Source organism: Solea senegalensis, linkage group LG4, assembly GCF_019176455.1.
Source record: "Solea senegalensis isolate Sse05_10M linkage group LG4, IFAPA_SoseM_1, whole genome shotgun sequence".
NCBI classification, from domain to species: domain Eukaryota; kingdom Metazoa; phylum Chordata; class Actinopteri; order Pleuronectiformes; family Soleidae; genus Solea; species Solea senegalensis.
Window position 1 is genome coordinate 4,550,389 of NC_058024.1, and position 20,474 is coordinate 4,570,862.

The following is a 20,474-nucleotide window of genomic DNA, read 5'->3' on the forward strand; positions in this document are numbered from 1 at the left end:
ATTAACAGGACAAAGAGTACAAAACAGATGGGCTCGTAGAGGAACTGGGGCTACCATGCTACTACCCCCACAGGCTTTCATACATATACATAATATACACTCAGCAGCAGCCACATAATGTATGTGGAGTATAAAAATGAGCCCCCCCACACATGACATATATATACTGTATGTAATTATATCAGCAGAAAGAGGGGATGATTATTAGTCACAGTATCTATATCACTAGATCTGATATGGGGGGGGATGTTAATATGACCTAAATGAATGTGTATTTGAAATTGCTGGTCATAGCTAGGTGGTAATTAACAGCTAAGTCGTTTATAAGGTACAAGATTATATCGTAATTAGGGCGGAACGATTTTGGGGACGATACATTATTGGGATTTTTCTGACAGATACTGTGACTGCAATTTGATTTGCAATAGTATCTTTAAAGTCAAACCTCAGCTCACAACTCACATAAAAGAAGAAGCATTACCAAAAGACACACTTTTAAAATGCGAACTACTCTAAAGTATAAACTAAAGCTGCAACTAATGACTATTTCCATTATTGATAATGTGCATTATTTGTGTGGATTAATCGATTAGTCGTCTTGTCCATAAAAACATTGAAAAGTGATAATGTTCTCAGATATCTTGTCCAAAAACCAATATTACTCATCATTTATTTTGTATATGGCGCAAAGATGGCAGTAATGTAGTAATCGAGTAATAATTGACTAATCGATGAGTTGTTGCAGCCCTAGTTGGCGATTAATTGAGCAATCGGTTACTCGCCGCAGCCCTAGCATAAACCCTGAGTCAGATACATATAACATATGCATAACATGTTGCAGCCGGTGCAATATGCAAATGAAGTTGTTTCATATTGCGATTTTTGATTTGAAAGCTACTTATTGTTCAACGTTCAACACAACTCTGCCAAATACATCGCTATATAATGCCTGGAATCACACAGACAGCCAGCCTGGGACACTTTGGCCAACATGCCAGGACATTTTTACAACAAAATGGCACGCACGATTAAAAAAAAGCACCACGGGCTGCTCCATTATGGCAATATAATCAATATGAGTTAAACAAAAAGCTATAAACACAAGAGGAGACAAAAGGGGTTGGCATGTCAATGCGAGCGCACACAGTGAGAGAGAGACTTGGTTTGGGCTCGGGCCAGCGGGGTCAATCTGCACAGCTGAACAATGGCACAGTAATTAGTTAACGAAGCTCACTAATGAGGAACCCCCTCTACGCCAAACCCCAACCCACCGCTACCCCCTGTAACCCTGCTGGAGTGTGACGATGACGCTGGCGTGGGGCGAGTTTGTGCACATGTAGCATGGAACGAGAGAGAGCGAGAGAACAACCTGCCTGGAGAGCACCACCTTCAGAGCAGGTCCGGCTTTATCCCGGATCTGCGGCCACGCATGGACCTCGGAAGCCCAATCCAGTTTGTTTCCTCAAATCCGATTAGTTGCTTTTTCAGATCCATACTAATTACAGCACAGGAGCTAGGCCTCTCTCGCTCTCTCTCTACCTCCTCCTCCTGCTTCTCTACCTTTTCCATCCCCCCCGCTCCAGTTTTGTCTATGTCAGCATTAACAGCTAATCTCCAGTCAGGACTGAAGGAGCTCCTGCAACTAGCAACTTAACTCTCCCCTAACCAGGTGTTAGACCAGTAGAGACGGTGACAGTAAACACTGGCAAACTGTGGTGCCAATGGTCCACAGAAGCTGCTGCTAACATATGTTCTTACAGTGTGGGGCTGTGGATGAAAGCAGCTATATTTGCACCATATTGCCTTTTCACAAACCTTCATTATGCCAAACACACAGCCGTTACCACCTGCTACAACACGTCCCAATCACGAACAGAAACAACAAAAAGTACCACTTTCCAATTTGCCTAAAACAAAGTAATTGGAGTTGAGTTTATCTGTGTTATTTGGAAATGAAAAGGCATTTTCTTTACTTTCACAGCCCACGTTTGTGTCATGTAGAGAGGTTTTATTCATTCATTCTTTTTGGGCCAGCATTTTACATTATTTTTTGTTTTTTTTTTATTTTACTAGCTCAGTGAACATTAGGCAACGCTAAATAGCACTATTTTTTACTTGGACTGAGGGTATTTATTTATCCTATTATCACCAGGGACAGTAGTTACCTTTATATAAAACATTATATTGTAAACATTATGTGTCCCATTCAATTTACACATATGTCAGACTGACTGGCATGTGATGTGGATTGATTTTTGGAAATATGACTAGTGGGTCACTCAATTTGGAGGAAAAGAAAATTGCATCACAATATTTGTAGAATCACAAATAAATTTAATTGGGAAAAAATCAAGTCCTGAAAACAAACAAAATCCAAATTGTTTTTGTGTTTCTCTTTTTTTAAATATATCCATAACTTCTAAATTGTGTTATTTTTATGGCAGAATCTGTTAATTGAAATACGCTCTCTGTATTTTTCTGCTTCTTTAATGTGAATATTTTCTGGTGTCTTTGTTCCATATAACAAATAAATCATTAAAACTGATTCATTTTAGTTTGGCGAGTTTGGAAAACACTGGTCAACATCTTTGAACATTTTCTGACATTTCATGGACCACAACACAAGTTGACAGATTAATCGACTATGAAGCTAAACGTTAGTTGCAGCCCTTTTTATTCTATTTTTATTTTACCATTAAACGCAATATTTGCAAACACAGCCCTTTAAAAATGACACAAATCATCAGTTAATAAAGAAGTTACAAGTCCCGCCTGCTACAATAATAATCCATCACTTATAAACACACTAACCCATGTCCATAATCACTGATTCCAGGGGAAAGAAGTGGCAACATTTCAGAGAATACCTGTGGGCTTTTTTTCTATCCCGTAACTGGTCCTAGTAAAGTGTTTCTCAGAGCAAACAAATACCAGTTGTGCCCTTCTTCTCTTTCCATAGAAATCTAACAGCACACAACTGCCCTAAGGCCATGCTCTGTCCTAACAGGAAATCTGACCTCCTACCAAAACAACAACCTCTACAGAACTCACTCGAAAAACAAAAGACAGCCTTGCATGCGCTCCATTTATATTTATAAGCACACAGGTATAGGCAGGAATTGTGATGCTAAATCAGCATTTAAGCCCAACAGATTTGGTTTTCTATGGGTGGATAAAAAAGCAGCCATGGTTGCAACAGGACTGTAAATGTTTAATAACAGACGAAACCCGTAAAATGGACCTTGCACCAGTTAATGTACTTCTCACCCCTGTCGCTCTGTAACATACGTTTAATACACTATTCTTGTTTCTCTTCTTCCTGCTTCTTTTTTATTTATTATACTACACTCGGTCGGGATTTTATTTGACCTTCATTTTATTATCATTCAGATTATAATGTTTCTTACAAGTGAGGTCTAGTCAATGCACGTTTCTGGACTAATAGAACACCACATATTTGGCAAAAAAAGAAAAAAGGCGTCTTCCTCATTCCGGGAATCAACGTCTTGCTCAAATATCACGCTTGTCAAACAACACAGCAACACAACAATAATTATTATTATTATTATCATTATTATTATTTTTAAAAGTGGGAAATGATACAGCGAGGGTGACACTAATACTTATTCAAACACATAATTTGACCCACATTTGACTCATATGACATATTTTTAGAAAAAAATAATCAACCCCTCTGTCAGACTTCACTTATAGTAATTTTTAACACAACAAATGGAAATCTTGTTGCCCAACACAGAGGCCGCAGCAGAGAATGAGCCGCTTTTTGCTACAGCACACCATTTAATCATTTTGCATCAGTCATAATTCTTACTTTATTAGTGGCTTTGATTGAATTTAGGCAATAAAAAAACACATTACTGACTTTATCTACATAGCATTTGCAAAAAATCTCAGTTTGGTAATCACGTGTGAAATAAATCCAAGCAGGCTCTTGCTGCCAGACAACAAAATGGCAATCCGTACCTTTGTTTTTCAAAATGCCTGGTTTGATAAATGTCACGGTGTGGCACGCTCACCCATCTCACTGCTACCACAACAACCTGAGCAACCAAAGCTGTGTTTGAGTTGTTACCCTTATTACTGTTTAGCCTAACACTGTATTTTGGTTTATAATAGGGCAACGCCCAACCCCACCAGTGAACTGCCAAGCTGAGCATGTGCCTCCAAAACCAGTGTTCACATCACACACACGCACACACGGTGTGTCTTTCCAAGTCTCTGGCAGTACCTGGTTTTAATAGGTAATATGACTCACTATGTAACACTTTACAGTTGCAAAGAATTGCTTCCAAGATAACAGGAAACAATGAGCAGCAATCACAGCAATGTCCTAATAAAAATCACTGCAACTGTGTAAAAAGATGACAACTACTTTAGCTAAGAACTTTGTAAATATCAATCCACACACTCACATACACAGATAATGGCTGATTTATGTACAGAAACAAGTGTGAAGGTCAGTGTCATGACACAGCATTATAATTGTGTGTGCGTGTGTGAATCACAGCACAGCTGACCAACCAAGCCCAGCATCTTAAGTTCATGCAAACCAGTGGAGAAGTTGTTATGGAGACATAAATCCCATCAGGCTGTGCATTCGCTGGCAGCACTGTCTCCTGTGGCTGGCATCACCCTGGGCAACGGGCTGGCTTCGTCAACGAAACACCTCTACCTCTCTCCACCCCCTGGGGCTTGTGCTGTCTTTCCGTGCAACCGAATTACACTCTCAAATAATCCTAGTCAGTGTGTTTCCATGATGTTAGGGAAAATAACACGATGACTGACTTAGTCTGACTAAAACCAGACTTTTTAAACAACAAGTTAGTCCTACTGAAATTATACTAAATTGAATATCTGTATAGAAGTTGCACTAACACACCCACATAATATGACTGGAAGTTGAATTACTATTGCATGTATTTATTCATCTGGACCCAAACTGGCCATGGTGCTCTGCTTTGACGTGGAAATAATAAGAGCTCGTCTACAGTCAAGTTGAGCCACAAATGTAGCTTGTCTACTGTTAAATAGAGCTACAAATGTAGCTTGTCTACAGTTAACTTGAGCTACAAACATAGCTTGTCTACAGTTAAATAGAGCTACAAATGTAGCTTGTCTACAGTTAAATAGAGCTACAAACGTAGCTTCTCTACGTTTAAATTTAGCTACAAATGTAGCGTGTCTACAGTTAAGTAGAGATACAAACCTAGCTTCTCTAGAGTTAAGTTGAGCTACAAATGTGGCCTGTCTACAGTTAAGTAGAGCTACAAACCTAGATTGTCTACAGTTAAATAGAGCTACAAACCTAGCTTCTCTAGAGTTAAGTTAAGCTACAAATGTAGCGTGTCTACAGTTAAGTTGAGCTACAAACCTAGCTTCTCTACAGTTAAGTAGAGCTACAAACCTAGCTTGTCTACAGTTAAGTACAGCTACAATGTAGCTAGTCTACAGTTAAGTTGAGCTACAAATGTAGCTTGTCTACAGTTAACAGCTGTCCAAATGAATGGATGTGATGTGTCCTAAGAAGAGTAGCTGCACAAACCTGGGTGTGTTTGTGTGAGTATAGAAAAGGTTACGACCTGACCCCCGATCGCTACAACCAATCTACATGACCAAGACAACGGCGTCCACACATTTATAGACATTTAAATTGGAGGCAGCAGCTTTGACTCTGACTACACTACAAACCACAGGGATTCATGCATTTGTTTCAAGCCATCAAGCTGTAAAGGTTGATGAACCACAAGTGGAGCTGGGCAACGATTCAACAACAAAGCATACTGGGATATATGTAAAGACAGAAAGACATAGTTGATCACAAATTTGAGATGTGTTTCTCTGATTTAACGTGTTTGTCATTGTTTTCTGTTTACTTTGTCAACAAGTTTCACTCAGGGGCAAAACTCAATCTTAATAAATGTGCTGATTATGTTTAGGCCATATTGCCCAGTGTAAACAACAACAAACTAGTTAAAGGAGAGGAAATCACAGATAAACCTCCAACTATACAAGTTTTCTTTCCTCTACAGCAGACGTTCTAATCAAATTCAACTAAAACAAAACTTATCTGGCTTTCCCTGACATCAGTTAATGAGCCACTGTTTCCTTTACTAAAACATTATTATAAACTAACAGTTATTTGCAAAACTGCGGCTGCTATTTCTTTATTGAAATAACAAAAACAAAAAAAACCTTGTGAGCTCTGTACATAAACCCTGTGAGGGTTTTGCAAGGGGCTCCAACCCCATTCAGGTCCCCCAGGTAACCATGGCAATGAAGACCCAAGAAAGAACGCTTTCATGTTGGCACCCTGAACCGGGATTTGGAGAGGGGGAGTAAGAGGAGGAGGAGGGGAGAGGGGCTGCACTCCTCAACTTTACAAGCCGAAACACTACACACAGAATCCGGCGTGGAAAAAGTTATCCATGACAAGTTTAGGAGCAACAACAACATCCAGCTCTTCAATTTAAAAGTCTCAACTCACCGTTTTTGAGTCCAACTCGTGTCTGTTTTGCGCCAAAACCTGTTCCACACCAGCCTGTTCTGCGTACGTTACAAACCCAAAGCCCCTGCACAGGAATAAAGAAAACACAGAGAGACAATTGAAGCAGTGGAATAGGGATGTAAGCTCCCACAGTCTCGAGTGGGAGCGAGAGAGAAAAAAAAGGGCTATGGAACAGCATGAGGGATCCAGTGATAGGACGGCGGGGCGCACACGCCTCCTTCTTCTTACCTCGACCGCTTGGTAACGGGATCTCGCATCACCATGCACTCCTTCACCTCGCCGAATTTACAGAAGTACTCCTTTAAGCCCTCTGCAAAGACAAGCCGAGGGTTACAGGGGGTTAAACAACACCCACGAGGGGGGAGACACGCGTGTCCCACGGGCCCTGGTGAGGTGATGGGAGACACACACACACACACACACACAGAAAAGACAATGGGGTCGAGGCTGCAGGACCACGTTGTGTTTGTGTCCATCCTGCACAAAATGCACATGAAGGCCCTCGCGTGACGACAGCACGCTGCGGGGATAACACACTGTATCCACGCGCGAGCCTCTGAACAGAAGTGAATGGATGCAGCGGAGTGTAGCGAGACTGAGGCAAACAAACAAGGCAGGAGCGTGCATGCACGAGCCCCTGCAACTTCTGCCTATATATATATATATAATCGATCGCTTCTCTTATCATTAACAACGATTCCGTGTATGTGTGTGTGTGTGTGTGTGTGCATGCATGTCCAGGCAGCGACTGAATCCCACAAGATTCTTATAATGGATAAAAAAATAAATATGGCTTTGATTTAATTATATTCACTTCAGGAAGGATACAGCTATAATTACACCTAACTTACACACACACACACAGAGAGAGAGAGAGAGGCAGGCAGACAGAGAGCAGTAAACAGTAGTCTTTCATTCAGTAGTTGTTAAAGTAGCGTGCGGGACAAGCAGCTCACCTTGTGTTGTCTGCCAACTCAGACCGCCGATGAACATTTTGCTGAATGAATGAGAGAAACAGAAGCTGGTGAGTCAAACAGTCACATAACATCGAGAGGACACCCCGGGACATGTGTGTCTTAATAATATAGCATCAATAAAGTACAGAAGAAAGCATCGGCCATGTTGCGGAGTCACCAATCGGCCAGTTGGGCCGTTATAATAATCCCCCAGAGGAGGGAAACGAGAGAGAGAGAGGCAGAGAGAGGGAGAGGATTTTCCAGAGAGGATGGAGAAGTTACAATGTGGCCTTGTGGAGGAAACGCGAGGTAAATAAACAGTCGCGGAGAAGAAGGGGGGAAACAGGCGGAAAGCAGCGGTGCGTCTCTGTCTCCTGCGCGCAGTGGATCCATCCCACACACACACACACACACACACACTCACTCACACATACACACGCAACGTGCTTGTCTTTTGTCTCGGCGCGGCTCCGCTCTCCGCACTCAACTCAACTAAAGTCCAAGGTGAACTCAAACCGGGGCCGAGCGAGGGGAAAAAAAGGGGGCAGGCGAGCGGGCGCGCGGCGGCTGTTTACCAGGGGTCGTGGGGGGAGTTGTCCGTGCCGGAGGACAGGCTGCTCTGGCTCCCTTCCGTGTCCATTCCGCTCTCCGCTGCTGTATTCCCGCACTGTGAAGGCGAGGAGAGGCAGTGAAGCTCCACTGCTGCTGCTGCTGCTGCTGTTGCCGCTGCTGCTGCTGCTCCAGACTCAGGGGCGGGCAGCAGAGCGAGGGAGGGAGGGGAGGGGAAAGGAGGGTGGGGGGGGAGGAGGAGAGGGGGACAGAGATGGGGGTGGGGTGGATAAAAGGAGGAGGGGTGAGCGAGGATACGCACGCACACACGCATGCATACACGCTCAGAGAGAGAGAGAGAGACTCCGCCTCTACTTCGTTTTCCCGTAGCCTACCCGAGCCTCGGACCTCCTCCCCTCCCTCCATCCAGCACGTTGCCTGCCTTTATTCATTCTCTCTCTCTCTCTCTCTCCCTCTGTAGTGTTTCCCCGCCGCTCGCGTCATTGGTTGATCACAACAGCGTGGCCAATTACAGCGTTTTGAATGGTTCGAGGCAACGTTTGTTTTATTATTTCTGTACTTGCTGCAATAATAACACGATAATGAGCCAGAAACAGACCGAGAAGCAGGAGCAAATGGCCAGAATTAAAGGTCCAGTATGTGACACACACACACACACAGGAGGGCTTCATAGGACGAAAGTGAATGCACTGCAATTAAAATAAAAATGGTTTTGTCAACTTAGAACACAGTTGGTAAACTGGGATTATTTGCGGCCCACCACTAAATATCATGTTATGATTATAATAAAAACATGGTCCACGTGTGTGGCTGCCAGCAACTGGATAGAATATAGACAAATAATATAATAGTAATAATAACATTCTGTATTTATTATATTCAACATTAAACTATCTGCATAAGTTTGTTTAGTGTTTTAATTACAGTTGTCCACATTGTTATTTACATAAATGTGTTTTTATTATAAAGTATACATCGTTCCACACCAAAAAAAAGTACCTACTCAACATGGGCGGAGTCATCACTGCACTGCATGAAGCTGAGGTGACTTCGTTTTACACACACAAACCAGTGACTAGTGACTTGTAAAGCAGTTGTTTTCAGTGTAACCATTAGAATCAGTTAATTAAAGGGAGGGTTTGCGATGTGCCGCTCACAATCAGCAGTGCTGTTACTAAATACACCAGACTCCTCTGTTAAATATTGGGATTTAAGAAATTTCCTTGCTAAATGTTGGCGATTAATGCATGTTTTGGCAGTTTTAAGTCTTTTTTAACTCATCTAAAGTCCAGCAATCGGTCACATTTTCGTACCGGCTCAGCTCACTTGGATCTTCACCAGAGCAGGTACTAAAGAAAAGCACCAGGTTCCAGATACTATCCAAGCAAAAAAAAAACCGAGTAGAGTTGAGTTGAGCCAAGTAGTGCTAGAACTGTTTAATGGAAAAGTGCCATATAATTCAGTGAAGCATTTTGTTTGTTTTACTTTATACAATGTGAAAATAGCAGGATAATGAAACGAAAACAGAGGAAGACACAGAAGCAAAGCACTCATTTTAAAGGTCCAGTGTGTAAAAAGTAGGTTTTTTTTGGCAATAGAATAAGCCTTGGCCTTTGCTTCTCAGAATTATATCAGCTGATAACTATCGTACCAGCTGAGGCTGCAACAATGAGTCACAGTAGCTATTTTGACAGGTCACAGTTGGAAAATCACAGGTGTAAATTATCAAATTAATTATAGCTGAGCTCCATTGCGCTTCCTCAGTTTCAGGGTGAATGCTGGTTCACTGTCACACTGTCCTGACTCACAGGAGTTAAACAGAGTCATCATTTAGGTGATGATGAGTAACACCTGTGCTTTTCCCACCGAAACATGTCAAAATGGCTGATGTGCAAAGGCCCAATTTGTAACGCATCGCTTAATTAATTGTAGTTTTGAGACTTCAGATTCTTAAAGGTTACGTGTGTAAGAGTTAGTTAAAGGTGAGACTGCAAATGGTGGTGGCCTTGGATGTCATTTTTCTTCATTTGAATAGCAAGCCTCAGCTTCAACATGCAAAACCATGCTCTTGCTGCTGGTTTGTCTGTTTGGGCTGCAGTAGAAACATGACGGCGCAAGATGCTAAGCACTGCCCTTGCCCAGCGAAATGTTTCACGCTTGACCTTAAAATGTGAATACTTTCTGGGCTTCTTGCTCCTCTATGACAGTAAGCTGAGTACATTTGGCCTTGTGTATGAAGAGGCATCGGTAACCAGGGAACCTGCTCCAAACCCATGAAGTCACTACTCATTTGATGACATATCCATCTCATCAGTAATGGAGTCACTGCTCTGGTGTCAGATTGCTCAGAGGTCAGTGACGACTTATGATGTGATCTGGTGTGATATTATAGGCTACTGTATCATGTATGTTTATCAGTGATGTAATATGCAATTTGTTCTTGCAATGTTGTAACATGACGTGGACTTCTAAAATGCTGTCATGAGATGTGGACCTGTTTAATGTCATGTAGTGTGATTACATGTGATGTGATTATGATTATTATGATGTCTGTGAACATATGTAATGTAATGTCATGTGATATACTGTGATTATAAAATGTCATTATTTTAGTGTATGTATATGAATGATGTTATGTGATGTATTGTGGTGTGATCATATCTGATGTAATGTGATGTGATTAAAAATGATGAAATGTTATTATAAAAGATATAACATGTGTGAACCAATGTTTACACTGTAATGAGATGTGATTATATATGATTGTGTATGTTTTGACATGTGATAAAATAACATGATGTAATATTATTATATATATTTGATGAAGGTGTAAGGTGCAATGTAATTTGATCTTACATGATGTAATGTGATATTATGTGACTGTAATGTCACGTTATTCTACAGTATAATGTGATATGATGTGGCTGTAATATCATGTTATTCTATAATGTCATGTTATTCTGTAATGCCATGTTATTCTATAATGTCATGTTATATAATGTCATGTTATATAATGTCATGTTATATAATGTCATGTTATTCTATAATGTCATGTTATATAATGTCGTGTTATTCTGTAATGTCATGTTATATAATGTCATGTTATTCTGTAATGCCATGCCTTGTAAAAGGGTCGGTATCTCCCATGATGCAATGTGATTTGACCTTAAATGATGTAATGTGATATTATGTGGCTGTAATGTCATGTTATTCTACAGTATAATGTGATATGATGTGGCTGTAATATCATGTTATTCTATAATGTCATGTTATTCTATAATATCATGTTATACTGAAATGCCATGTTATTCTATAATATCATGTTATTCTATAATGTCCTGTTATTCTGTAATGCCATGCATTGTAAAAGGTTCGGTATCTCCCATGATGCAATGTGATTTGACCTTAAATGATATCATATCATACAATGAGTCCCTGTCATCAACAACGTTGAAATCGATTTTGACCCACTTGCTGATTTTGACCCACTTACGTCATTTATGTCAGCAGCAGCAGCAGTAGCAGCAGCAGCAGCAGCAGCAGCAGCGGCAGCAGTGCCCTCATATCCACAAAATCTTTCAAAACCTCATGCAAACACTATTTGAGGTCAACACCATTCATCACTCATTCTTTCCTGGTCCAAACCCCGGCCCACCTGTTCCTGCAGCCCAGCTCCCATCCTCATCCATCATAGTCAAAGCAGCTGTGATCACCACTCATCTTTCATCTTGTTCTTACCCAATTACAGTTCACCCTTCATCTAAACCTGATCTTACCCACTTCCCCTCTCTCTCTCTCTCTCTCTCTCTCTCTCTCTCTCTCTCTCCATGTGACATGCTGTCCTGGCCAGCTAAGTGGTAGATTAGCAGTATTACCTCTCTGTCCGCCACTCTCTGCCACTTTACTGGTCGAGCCTGGTCAGCTGGGAGGCTTTCGTCATGTGCTTCAGCTGCTCTGACAAAAGTAAAACAAGCAAAGCATCAGGTGAAATGCAGTGACCTTGATGCAAAGGGAAAACCAAAGGCTTTACACAAACCCTCACGTAACAAGAACAAATGCAGTGGGGTGGCTCAACATGTCACATGTCGTTTCTTACAACTCAAAAGTGTGTGAATTTGTGTGGGTGTGTGTGCGTGAGAGCAACAGAGACAGAGATGTAAGTATAAAACTAAAAATCTCATCCTCTTTGCACCTGACTGGAAGTTTTTCAGTAGGGATGAGTTAACATTCCCAGTACCATGTGATGATATGTGCATGTGTCTGAGACAGGCTGTGTGTGTGTGTGTGTGGAGGCAGACCAGGGGGAGGGTGTCACTGTGGCCTGCTGGACCATAGCGAGAAAACAGTATGTAGGACAGAGCCTTGCACTAGTGAACCTATCCTGGCTGCAGCCGTGGTTGGGCGTGCTGAATTTCTGCGTGCATGATCAATGGCACTGAATACAAAGAGAGAGAGAGAGAGAGAAAGACAGTGGTGAGGGGGGAGGGGGAGGGGGTGCGGAACAAGTTGGAACCATGTGAATGAATGTAGAGTAGATGAAAAAAAAAAATACATGTGGCTTCACTTTTGAAAATGTTTTTATGGAGTTATTGCAGAACTGAAAGTGATTTGAGTCATTTGAAACACAATGGATTTAAGATGACCCATTAACTTGTGGAAATCTGGTTGAGTATGCATTCAAAGCAACATGCACACACTCACATCAGTGTGACAGAGGTTTATACAGTGCGTTCTCATTGCAGTTTTTTTTGGTGCCTGCTTTTGCTTCACCCCAGTGATTCTCACAGTGTGAGCAGTGGAGAACTAGTGGGCAGTGAAGGTACTGCAGGGTCACCAGCATAGTTTATAAAATACCCAAATATACAGTAAAGGTTTTCAATTTTCAGTTTTGCAATTACAAAAAATGAAACCTTTACAAAAACATAATGAGCTGAACTCAACAAGTAAATGTAAACAATGCTGTCAATTAATTTTCAAGGGAAACAGTTCCTTTGAAGTTCCCAATAGATTTTTTTTTTCTGAAGTAAAGCAAACTCATAATCTTACAGTTGGAAACCTGATTTAAAATCCAAATATTATTTTCTGCCTATTGGTGGAATAAATACAATGTACAATTTCAAGTCTGGGTGGGCCAAAATTGATTGAATTGAATTTAAAATGTGAAGTTTAGTAATGGCTGCTCTGGCCCATCTCTCTTCTTCTATCTTGCTGTCACTCTGTCGCCTTAAAGGACTGTGATAGTTTGCACAAACCAGGTCTTTAATGCTTTTGTTTTCTTGACCACAGCTGACCCAGAGTGGGAAACCATTGTCCATGAGTAACCTTTGACCTCCCAGGGCCTGGGACCTGCTCTCCATCACCCTCGAGGCAGTTTGAAAGAGAAGGGCACTGGCCTTTTTTTTTTTTTAAAGGCCGTTACAGAATCTTCTGTGAACCTGCAGCCACAGCTCTCAGAGGCAGTCACCACTATTTGCATGCGATGCAAAAACACGAGTGTGCAACAAACACTTCCAGCAAGACCTCACAGAACTGACTTCACTTATTGGATAATAAAAGGGGATTAAAATGAAATGTTTGTCAATTGACAGAAGGCAAACAGAGCAAAGGAAAGAACACATGCTTTTAAGCTGAAGCCAGCAGAGGCCATTTTAAAGAACTCCATTTGCTGTGGGTGGTTTTTCCACCTGGCAGGTGGCGAGCCAAAGAAATCATTACACGAGGCAGGGGAAGGGAGGAAACAGGCACACCTGTGGCTGTGCCGAGAGCCCCGCCTCCATTCTGCGATCACAATCCCTCAATCCCGTAGGGGAAGGTGTGGCAAAGGGAGAGAGAGACAAAAGGAGGAGAGAAAGGGAGAGGAAGGAAGAGATTGTGGGGGAGATTTACCCAGGCAGTCGACTGAGGGTTGAGTTAACCCTTTATTAATCATACGCACACAAAACAAAGTGGACTGACGGTGCTGGAAGTCTTTGAGAGGCTTCCAAACACAGCTGTGGACTTCCTGTGCACACACTCACGCCACAGCTCCTTCAACCAGGACTATTCCTGTCTGTCTTTCTGTATGTTTGTCCATCTGTCTGCATGTCTGAATACACACTGACAACTAAAAGGAATTAGTCAGTTGATAAAATTGTAATATACTGTATGTAAATATCTGAAAAAAACAATTGGTAACACTTTCTATCAGGTCTAGTTTATAACACATTAGGATTACATGCATTTGCATATAATGCATTTGTAATGCTCATCATTATGGTTTATAGTAATGTATAACAACTAATAACAAGGTTTATAAAGTATTCTCAGTGTAGAACAGCTCTAACATGACGGTTATAATGTGTTATATAACCCAGGGCTTCAGACTCTTCCTTCAAACACTGGTGTCACAAAGTAAAGCATTATAAATAGTGACTTTATAATACATTATGTTCACAGTTAAAATACTTAATAAACCTTGTTATTAGTTGCCATACATTACTATAAACCATTATAAATGCATTATAGTGTCTAATACATTAGAAACTAGACCTTCATAGAAAGTGTTACATAAATAAAAAAATTACATCATATTGTAGTATTTGTCTGCTCCTAACCCTGCAGCTGTAAGAAGTGAATCTCCCCAGTGTGGGATTAATGAAGTCAAATACAATGTAATGTAATGTAATGTAATGTAACACCTAAATAAATGAAGTTCAGTTAAACTAAATTTAGCAAAAATAAACTCACATACTTACTCTTGTTTACAGTGCAGTTTTTTTTAGTGCACAGATGGTTGGGGCGGACAAACACACACAAACACACAAAAACACAGGCGCCACCGAAAGGCTTCTGGTTACATATCAGCTGAGACCTAACACTTAAAGACAGATTGTCAATACTGCTCCTCAGCCTCCATGGAAATTGGTTTGGGACTCACAGTTAGTTAACGGGCCCTCTATCCATCACTGCTGTGACTGAGTGCATTATTAACTCCCCCTATAACTAATTATGTGTTGTCTCCTGTCACATCAACAAAAAGCTCTGCCTGGCACAACTTTAAATGACGTCGCATGCGCTGAGGTGTTCATTCGAAAGGGTATTTTCACTTTGCAACGACGATATGATCAAATTGTTTGTTTTATTTACAGACGCCGTCCTCTTAACGTAACCTCTTCACTCTCTCCTCTCATGGTGTGTGTGTGTGTGTGTGTGTGTGTGGGGGTTGCTGGAAATGACATCATGTCAGATACAGATGGAGTCACTAGCATCTATGAGGCCATCACTGTGCCGACCTGAAAAGAAAGGTTGTGTGGTGACTCATCATCTCTTTGTCGGAAGACATGCTGCGGTAATGTTTAATGTTAACGCGTGATGGATTTCACACCAGGGCCTCGGAGCGGGAGGGAGGAGGGAGGGAGGGAAGTGAGGTGGTGGTGTGTGGTGTGGGGTGGTGGTGAGAATGAGACAGAAAGGGGAGAGACTGAGGAAGTGTGAGTATGTAGGACAGAGAGAGAGAAAGAGAGAGAGAGAGAAGGCCAATGATTTGTTTTCTTTCTTTTTTTTGGTAATCCATACCACCTCTCTCTTCGTAGTACCGCTCACACACACACATGCACGCACATAAACACACACAGGAACAAGTGGAGTTACAGTGCATCCCTGTATCTCTTTTAAGCCTTTTTCCACCCTCCATTTCTTTTCACAGGACCTATCAACGCCATTCCTTACTGCTATTAATAGGAGATCACTGTCCCCCTGTCCCCCTGTCCCCCTGCCTGAGACTGGATCTGTGTGTGTGTCTGGAGTGGACTGTGCGTTTTGATTCAGACTGTTCTTTGTGGGGACATTTTGACGGATCCTTAAAACTTTAACTTTTAGGTTCGTGTGTGTTTTCCAGGTATTACTTGTACTGTGAGGACCTAAATGTGTTTACACACTCACATTAGGCCAATAGTAGTCATGATAAGTCAAGGTTAGGGTCTCCAGGAAAGTAATGTAAGTCAGTGTAATGTCCTCTGTCATCATGGAAACCAGATTGTGTGTGTGTATATATATACATGTGTTTATATCTTTGTATGGTACAAAAAAAAAACGTCCGAACTTATCTTTGTGAGGACACTGATCCAGGGCTTTAATCCTTAAAAGTTCCTAGGGACATTTTCTGCCATTCTGGATGTGTTGAATGAATATAGCTCTGATTTTCCAGAGGATATTCTTTTTTGGTAAACTTTAGAACTGTCATCTCAGTTTCTTAAATTAGCCTAAAATGGCTAAGCTATGCAAGAACTTAGTAATTTGTTCCTAGCAGCCAATTTCTTGCGTAGCTTAGCCATTTTAGGCTAATTCAAGAAACTGAGATGACAGTTCTAAACAGAAGCAGCTGTAAAAACACTGCATAAAAATAACAATGTAAAATCAAGGTTTCTGCCAATCCCATACCAGGGCCTAATAATTATTATTATAAAATTCTACTTTGTGTAAACATACTGGCCCTTTAAAGGGTTTCAATTTCAAAAATATTATTAAAATTTGATATGTATATTTCAGGCTGAACTAGCTTTAAACGATTGAGTCATGTAAATAAATATTAATATATAATGTTTTATAGCAGTTTTTGGGGATGTGGCATTTTCTGTCGCTGGGAACAAATTAGGAAGTCTTAAAGGTTAAAGGACTTTTCAGGGTGAAGATCTGCTTTTAGGGTTAGAGTTGGGATTATGTTAGGTTAAGGGTTAGGCTAAGTAGTAGTAGTTTCAATGTCCTCTGAAGTCATGGAAACAAGACTGTGTGTGTGTGGGGGGGGACTTCAGTAAACCAGTGCTTCTAACTCCTAATCTCAATCACTCTACAGGATATATGGGAAATCCAGTCACAAAGATAGGTGTGTGTGTGTGTGTGCAGTGGGTGGAGGTGGGGTGGGGGGGATGAAACATCTGATTCATCCCACCTGTCCATTTATTTCCAGTGCACGTGTTTTTCGATCCACAACTGATTGCTGAAATATATTCCACGAAGGCCTGGGAACACATACAAGTCATCCCTGGAAAGTTGGAAAGTGTGTGTGTGTGTGTGTGTGCGTATGAATGAATGAATGTGTGTGTGAGTGCACATGCTAATTGTAGACACTAAAACCTGGATGTACTGAGGAGATTCCTGCTCTGACCATGTGTTACCGACACGTGGTCGTGTGCCTACAGTGAGCAGCAGACGCCACAGCCGGATGGAAGGTTCACGATTATTGATTTATGATTGTACAATTTAATTACATCCTGCTCTGTGGTCCAATCAGAAACAGAGTCGGTGTTTGGAACTTCTTTTTTTAATGCCCTTTGTGGAGATGAGAGGGTTCATTGCTAAAAGTTGGAATCAGGTGATGCTAAAGGCAAAATATGATTACTTTGTCACAAAGTTGTTGCTGTAACCTGTTTGAGTGTCATAACTTCATCAGGCAAAACCTCTTTTTCTAAACTATTTAGATGAGAAAAAAACCGAGATGTCTTGGTTTAAAAAGGTTACTTGAGTCACAGACTGTTACTGGTGTCTTTGGTATCATCTGATTTTTTACTCCATCTATCTGGCTGGATATTAAAGGAATAGTTGACCGATTAGCATTTAGCGTTGTATTACTAGAACAGGGGTAGTATTTATGAAAAATTGTGCTTCCCAACCTCAGTTTCCCCTGAGTTGAGAAATATCTTCATTCTTCTCTTTGTTACGTGTCCACCAGTGACACTTGGTCCTGTTAGCGTAACTGTTAGCAAAGATGGCGGACACTGTTTACATTCTGGGAATGAGGTCCCGCCCCCCTACGAGTGGGTCTAAAAAGTGCAGAATTAGCGTTGTAGTTTCAAGCCTCGGACCAAGTGTCACTGGTGGACACGTAACAAAGAGAAGAATGAACTCAGGGGAAACTGAGGTTGTGAAGCTCAATCTTTCAAAAATACTACCACTGTTCTAGTAATACAAAGCTAAATGCTAATCAGTGACGTGTTCTTTTAATGCTAGTTGCTGTTGCTGCAGTTGCTGACCACTGATGTACATGAAAGATGACAAACCTGTGATATTACAAATGAAACATTTGATAAATTCACTCACTGACCACTTTATTAGGTACAGCTGTTCTGCTGCTTGTGAATGCACGTCATGTGGCAGCACCTCAGTGCAGTCAGGCATGTAGACATGGTTGATAGGACCTGCTGAAGAACAAACCGAGCATCAAAAATGTGGAAGAAATGTGAGGCTTTTCACGGGAGTTTCCCCCAAATTATTATTATTTTTTTCACAGAGATTGATCGAAAAAGGAGAAACTATCGAGTGAACAGCAGCGTTTCTTTACTCAGAAACACCTTCCGTGAGCAACAGACAGAACAGACTTTTTTTTTAAATGATAGAGAAGCAGCGGTAATTCACAACAGCAACTCAAATGAACACTTTTTACAACTAATGCGTGCAGGAGGCCATCTGATCTCTGAACACACAAAGAATTCAAGCAGAGCCACCTTGTTGGGTGCCACAAAAAAGTGGTTTTGTGGATTTGCAGCTGTGAAAATTGTCTTGCCGTGAACCAAACATTACTTTTCACCTGTCACGCTCATGCAGGTATATGACAATAGCACCTCTGCTTTCCACACAATTATTCTGATTAAACAATTATTCCTACTCTGCTTTTTGTTTACAGCTGAATTCATCAGATTCAAAATGGTATTTCATGATTTACTGGAGTTTATGGATAGATGTGCGTCAAACAACAAGTTTAAAAGTGATTAAATGAACACTTTACGTGGTTAAATTTCAGCTTTATTTGGTTTATAAATGAAGAGAAGAATTTGACTTGACAAATGTATCGTTTTGGTAAAAACCTAATACATAAGGAGCAAAAATCAAGTGAATCAGTGGGTAAACAGGAAAGGGTGAATAACAAGTAGAGTCTGGGCTGTATTCTTATGTAGTTCAGTGAACTGTATTTTTCTGTGCATGTGTGTTCAGCTGTGCAGCAACAGAGCGCAGGGAGGAGAGAGCAGAGGGGATCCATTGTAGGTCTTTGTGTGCCTCAGATTGTCCTCTTCTCTGGGAAAGTGGAAACTCAACACTCCTCTCCAGAGGTCTGGTTACCAGGTGAGAGAGGAGGAAAGAAAAGGAAAAAAAAAAAAAAAAAACAGAGTGGGAGAGCGGGCTGCATAGGTGTGGAGAGAGAAACAGGGAGGGAGAGGCAGGAGAGAAAAGAGCACAAGTGTTTGGGCATGAGAGCTGGAGAGAGAGATGGAAATTGAGAGAGCGAGATCAAGAGATGAACACAGAGATAGGAGGAAACAGCCTGAGAAAGAATAAACAGAGAGAGTCTCACATTTGAGTCTGAAAAGAAAAAAAAACACTTGCGACATGCGACGGTCACTGACCACATGTCGTTAAAGTAGAGACGTGGAACTGAAGTGATATTATCAGCGTGTAGTAGAAAAAACATTTCTAGTAAAAATGGAAATCACTGCTGTGCTCTTTACCTCAAACAAACATGAACCTGAGTGGAAACCACTGGGATTCTCCTGCAACTGAGTTATAGCATAATAGCCCCTCCTAGTGGACATTGTTGGCACTTTGTGTCTCGTCCTCTGAAAGAAAACAGGCATCAAACACATTTTTATCTCAAAATGTACATTTATTTCTTCAATTTTTACATGTATATATACGTATGTATGTATATTATTTTTTTTATACAAACATCGTCTTTGACCCTGAACACCGAAGTTGCCAAAGTACAAATTGATGTGAGCAGTTAGGAACGAGTTCAAAATACAGGTCATTAAACTAAGATGAAAGGGGACAAACAAAACTTTCTTTCCACACTGAATACCAAATAATTTGAATGATTTGAAAATGTGATTTTTTTTTTTCTATCATCTCATGCACCATGATATGAAAATTCCACCTGCCCTTTTACAGCTTCATTTTTTTTTTTTTTTAAATTAAATGTAAACTTACATAAAGTTAAACTGCCATTCAAGATTTAGTTATTTATTTGGTCACGGTTACTATTAAATAAACTGATCCCTGATCTATTTCCATGTGGCTACCAAAAAAACAAAGAAAAAAAAAACATCCCAGAGACGTTTAATCAAAGTCAAATACAGTACTATATCGATGTGTGTGTGTGTGTGTGTGTGTGTGAGAGAGCATCACAGGAGTGACCATGTGTGTTTGACAGGAATGTTTCTCTCTTTCTCCTCCGATATTGTCTGGAGTGGATCGTGGAGGCGGTCGCTCTGAGAGCAGCTGCTTTTGACAAACACGGCGTAAACACTGTGTGTGTCACTTAGGGATGGTGTGTGTGTGTGTGCGTGCGTGTGTGCGTGCGTGTGTGTATTCTGAGTGGGTGGTAGGACACTTTTGAAAATTGCTAAGAGGATAATAAGCATTCATCTAATAACCATTTTGTTCAGTTTTGGAGA

The 20,474-nt window shown here is 41.0% G+C and overlaps 1 protein-coding gene across 2 annotated transcripts in view; it reads right to left on the reverse strand.

Annotated features, from left to right (window-relative positions):
- LOC122768127 (RNA-binding protein Musashi homolog 1-like) overlaps positions 1–8,227 on the reverse strand; it is a 31,830-nt gene extending 23,603 nt beyond the window's left edge. For both annotated transcript variants that reach the window (XM_044023881.1, XM_044023880.1), the window contains exons 1-4: positions 8,058–8,227; positions 7,483–7,523; positions 6,755–6,836; positions 6,506–6,590 (exon numbers count right to left, since the gene is read on the reverse strand). In XM_044023881.1, the coding sequence (XP_043879816.1) occupies positions 6,506–6,590; positions 6,755–6,836; positions 7,483–7,523; positions 8,058–8,122 (273 nt within the window). In that variant the 5' untranslated portion in view covers positions 8,123–8,227. The remainder of the gene's footprint in view (positions 1–6,505; positions 6,591–6,754; positions 6,837–7,482; positions 7,524–8,057) is intronic.
- Between the last annotated feature and the right edge of the window lie 12,247 nt (positions 8,228–20,474).